Raw genomic sequence first — 5,473 nt, forward strand, 5'->3', positions numbered from 1 at the left:
TGGCGCGGGATGCGCTGTAGGCGGTCAGGCCTGAAGGATTGGCTGAGGGTGTGAGGGGGTGGCAGGCGGGGTTGGCGGAGGGATTGGGCCGGCTGAGCGGGCGGGATGTTCCGACGGGTGGTGGGGATGTGGGCGTGGTGGTGGCGGCGGGCATGTGGGCGCTGGCGCGGGGAGCAGGGGTGGAGCTGGCGGGCAGGTCGTTGCGTTACCACACCCTTCACTGCTAGGAATACAGCGAGTATCTTATGATGAGCGTGGTGGATGCCTAATAGACATGACTCACGCAATCATAGATACACTTACAAATCCTGAATATACGTTATGAAGAGTTGAAAGATGTTACCAATGACTGCCAACGAGTACTAGATCACTCTTACAAATCACTGATAGTCGTCGTATGATAACGAGTTGGAAGATTCTAACACTATGAACTGCCACAGATACTAGATAACACTCTTACCAAATCCACTGATAGCTCGTCCTATGAGAGCAGTTGGAGATGTACCCATGACTGCACGACAACTGTACTTTGAACACTCTTACACAATCACGATAGTCTCTATGGAGAGTTGGGAGAGTACCATGACTCTGCACGCATACTAGATACACTCTTATCAATCACTGATACGTCGTCTACGGAGAGTTGGCAGACATTGCTACCATGACTGCCACGAGTACTAAGATACACTCTTACAAATCACTGATACGTCGTCTATGATGCAGTTGAAGACTGTACCATGCGGACTGCACCGAGTAGCTAGATACACTCTTACAAATCACTGATAGTCGATTATGAAGCAGTTGAAGATAGTATCACTGACTGCACGGTTACTAGGATCACACTCTAATTCGCTGTTAGTGTCGGCAGGTGAGATGGAATACGGGTGTGTCGATGACTCCCACATGAGCTCGTTTATCAGTAATGATGTTCGTCATGAAGGAGTTGTGATGTTCATCCATGACTCACGAATCCTCGGCACTACGCCATTATATGCGAATTTAGCGTGTGTGTAATGACTCCAATGCGCTCTTATCAATCACGCGATGCCGTCGTCATGAAGAATGGAGATGCTACCATGCTCACGAATTCATTAGATACACTCTTATAATCACTGATTACGCTGATCATGACAGCAGGTTTGAAGATGTTCATTGACTGTACTGAATCTAGATTCACTCTCACGCATTTTCGTTTACCTTTCACGAATACGTGGACCATGAAGGCTATGATATCACGGCCTTCCCTAGCAACGTCGGATTTCCGCAGCCGCGGAACTGCTGACTAGTTGTTATCCACCACCACTACACGATCCTACAAGTTGTTTTCTCCTGTTCAATACGTGACCATAAAGAGCTATCTGTATCATGGCCGTGCACTATACACCACTAGATGATCTCAATCACGCCTAACTGTAATAGAGGTGTTCGTCCACAAACTACTGCAGTTGCTACCCTGTACGATAAAAACTATAGGTCAGCTTGCTCCTTGACGTCCTGATTCGTCGTGACGTGAAGATTTGTCGCGGACTTCACATTAAATGACGTCAGCGGCTGTAGACCGGGACTGACACAACTGGCATCTTTGCGCCTTTCCCATCTTACACAGCACGAAACAAGGGCGCTAGAACAGTCGCAGTCACTCTCGCCGTTCGTCCGCTTTCTGCGTCAGGATGGATTGATGCTTTCGGGCGATTTTTGGCCCGCCATTCAGCGCATTCTGCGCACGGGCGGTTGAGATTGCGATTTCGTTACACCTGCTCGCTGTCGCGCGTGGGCTGCCTGATGCTGCCTGCTTGCTGCCTGCTGTGTCGCTGTGTCAAAGCAGCTGCGATATGTGTCGCCTGACACAATCACTGTTTCTTTCTTCTCTCTCTCTCTCTCTCTCCTGTCCTCGTCTCTCTCTCTCTCACCGGCTATACTATAGACTAATCATCTATACCATATTCGAGCTATATTACTTTAATAATATATATCATATGTAATATCTATATATATCTGCGCGGCGCCCTCTCTCTTTGCTCTCTCTCTCTCCTCCTCTATCCTATTCTATCTATCCTATCTTCTATCATATCTCATCTATCTACATCTCTCCTTCTCTCTCCTCTCTCCTCTCCTCTCTCTCTCTCTCTCTCTCTCTCTCTCTCCTTCTTCTCTCTCGCTCTCTCCTGTCTCTCTCTCTCCTCTCTCTCTTCTCTCTCTTATCTATCATCTATCTACACTCTCTCTCACGTCTCTCCTCTCTCTCTCTCTCTCCTCCTCATCTCTCTCTCTCTCTTCTCTCCTCTCTCTCTCTCTATCTACTATCTATCTATCTATCTACATCTCTCTCTCTCTCTCTCTCTCTCTCGCTCTCTCTGTCTCTCTCTTTCTCTCTTTCTCTCTCTCTCTCTCTCTCTCTCTATCTATCTATCTACTCTACATCTCATCTCTCACCGTCTCTCTCTCTCTCCTCTCTCTCTCTCCTCTCTCTCTTCCTCTCTCTCTCTATCTCTCTCTCTCTTGCTCTTTCGCTTTCTCTGTTTCTCTGTCTCTCGCTCTCTCTTGCTTTTCTCTCTCTCTCTCTCGACTCTCTCTGGTCTCTCTGCTGTCTCTCCCCGCCTCTCCCCCCCCCCTCTCCTTCTGTGGGTCTCAGATCTCGGCCCTATTTCTCTCTCTCTATGAGCGTAATGGTATGCCCCTCCCCCTTCCCCTCCCCGGGGATGAGAGGTGTGGGGGGCTTTTGCGCTCACCGGCATTGTTGGCGAGGTGTGTTCGTGTGTTCGTATCCCGTCGTTCGTTGGTCACTTCAGCACCTCTCTCTCACACACGAGACAGCTGCCGCAAGTGTGGCGAGTGTCATGAACTCTAGCTTAGTCGAGTGCTGCCCTTGTTTACTGACCAACCAGGTCGTTCGACGGACCCCAGCCCATCGCCCGGCGTCCCGGCGGAGCACCAGTACACGCCCGCTGGAATCTCCGCCGGCCGGTCGCCAGCACGACCCGACACCCTGTGCTTAGCGCGCTATTTCTATTTTGTTCGCGCCGCGCGTGCGCGCGTGCCCGTGCGGGTGCGTGGCCGTGTGGTCCCTGTGTGTGCGCCGCGCGGTGCGTTGTGTGTTGTGTGGTATCGTGCGTGTGTGTCGGCGTGTTTGGTGTGCGTGTCGTGCGTGTGATTGTGTGTGCCTGTCATGTGCCGGTGTGTGTGCGTGTGCGCCAACCCCTGTGTTGCTGTGACCCCGGCTACCGGTCATCACCCGTGTGTGTGTGTGTGTGTTCGTTCGCCGCGCGTGTGCCTGTAGTGTGCGTAGCGGTGCGATTGCGTCTGTTGTGTCTGTCGTTCGACGTGTGTGCTCGTATGTGCCGCGCGCGCGTGGTTGTGTGTATGTTGTGCGCAGTTGCTGTGTGTGTGATATTGCTGTGTAGTTGCCGCGCCGCCGCCGTGCGTGCGTGTGAGTCGTTTCCGTGTGCGTTGTGTGTGTGTGTGGTGTGCGTCAGCGTGGTGTGGTGTGTGTCGTGTGTTGTGTGTGTGTGTCGTTGCGCCGGCGCGGTGTGTCGTGTGTGGTGCTAGTTTTGTGCGTGTGTGTGTGGCCCCCGCCACCACCGCCATCACCCCCACACCCCCTGCCACCCCCGCCACCACCCCCACATCCCTCACCACCCCCGCCGCCGCCGCCACCCCCGCCGCCCTCATAAACCCCGCCACCCCCGCCGCCATCACGCCGTACAAACCGCCCATAAACGCATCCTGCGCGCGCTGCCTCCAGGGGGCGCCGCCGCCCGCCCGCGCGTCGCCGGAGGACGGCCTGCACGGTGCGCACCTGCGGGCGGGCTACTGGCGCTACGAGAGCACGCCGCGCACCGACCACGCCTGGTTGACCCTCAGCCGCTCGATCCTCGCCGACTTCTCGCGCTTCTACAACTTCACGTTCGACGTCGTCACGATCCCGGCCGCCGACGACGCCGTCTCCCTCGTCGCCGACGGTCGCGTCGACGTGCTGCTCAACTTCCTGACGGTGACGCCGCAGCGTCAGCGTCGCGTCACCTTCCTCTCGCCGCTCGTCAAGACGCACAAGACCTTCCTCGTGCGTCGGCCGCCGCTCGTCAGCGGTTTCACTTTCTTCGCGGCGTTTGACGTGACGACGTGGCTGACACTGCTTGCCGTCACCGTGGCGACGGCCGCGACGACCGCAGCGCTCGACGGTCGGCTCGCCCCCTGGCGGGAGCACGCGGCGGATCGCGGGGGCGGTGAGGGCTGTGCGAGCGACAGAAGGGGAAGTGCGTTGCTAGCGTACTACGCGCGGTACGTGTTCGGCTCGCTGTTAAAGCAGGGCGGGCCGCGGCTCCCGGCGGCCACACCCGCGCGCGTCATGCTAGCCACCTGGTGGTGCTTCGCGATAATCGTCGCGGCGCTGTACGGCGCCACCATCGTCAGCCTGCTCGCCATCGCGCAAGCCAAGCAGCCGTTCACGTCGCTCGCACAACTCTCGGCAGGCGGCACTGGCGTGCAGCCCGTCGTCGTCCGCGGACAGTCAATCATCGAGCTCCTATCGTCGAGTCCCGCCGACAGCGACCTCGGTCGGCTCTGGGCGACCATCGACGGCGTAGATGGCGCCACGGTCGACTCGATGCCGGAGGGCCTGCGGCGGAGTCTGCGCGGCGACGCGGCGATGACGGGGAACGGCGTCGAGATGGTGCTGGCGATGATGGAGGACGAGGAGGAGGTGTTGGGCCACGACGCCGCGGGGCAACCGTTCTGCCGCCTCGCGCTCTCGCCCGTGCGCTTCCTGCCCGCGAACATGGCGTGGTCGCTGCCACTCGGAAGCCCGTACGCGAGCGTGCTCGACCACGCCATGGTGCGCAGCATCGAGAGCGGACTCTTCGCCAAGTGGCTGAACGATATCTTCCCGATCTGGCTCAAGCTGTGCATGAATCACCCCGAGACGACCATGCAGACGACGGCGCTATCTATGGGCCACCTGAGCGGAACTTTCCTCGTGCTCGTGTACGGAGGCGTGGTGGCGGCGGCCGTGCTGGCAGCGGAGACGGCGTTTCACCACCTGCGCAAAGTGGGCAGGAGACATTTCTTCCAGCGGCAGGGTTAGTGCGCGAGTCTGCGGCGTCTATAGGGTATACAATACTCTACCCTGTGTACCCTAACTACCCCACCCTGGGTAGGAGACACTTCCAGCGGCGGGGTCAGTGGGCGAGTCTGCGGCGTCTATAGGGTATACAATACTCTACCCTGTGTACCCTAACTACCCCACCCTGGGTAGGAGACACTTCCAGCGGCGGGGTCAGTGGGCGAGTCTGCGGCGTCTATAGGGTATACAATACTCTACCCTGTGTACCCTAACTACCCCACCCTGGGTAGGAGACACTTCCAGCGGCGGGGGCAGTGGGCGAGTCTGCGGCGTCTATAGGGTATACAATACTCTACCCTGTGTACCCTAACTACCCCACCCTGGGTAGGAGACACTTCCAGCGGCGGGGGCAGT

At 57.1% G+C, this 5,473-nt stretch overlaps 1 protein-coding gene across 1 annotated transcript in view; it reads left to right on the plus strand.

Moving 5' to 3' along the window:
• Positions 1-5,080, plus strand: part of LOC106812192 (glutamate receptor ionotropic, delta-1-like) — a 5,713-nt gene extending 633 nt beyond the window's left edge. The window contains exon 2 of the mRNA XM_014816016.1: positions 3,743-5,080. Within this exon, the coding sequence (XP_014671502.1) occupies positions 3,743-5,080 (1,338 nt within the window). The remainder of the gene's footprint in view (positions 1-3,742) is intronic.
• The last annotated feature ends 393 nt before the right edge of the window (positions 5,081-5,473 follow it).

This window comes from Priapulus caudatus, unplaced genomic scaffold (genome assembly GCF_000485595.1).
Source record: "Priapulus caudatus unplaced genomic scaffold, Priapulus_caudatus-5.0.1 Scaffold618, whole genome shotgun sequence".
Taxonomy (NCBI): Eukaryota; Metazoa; Priapulida; class Priapulimorpha; order Priapulimorphida; family Priapulidae; genus Priapulus; species Priapulus caudatus.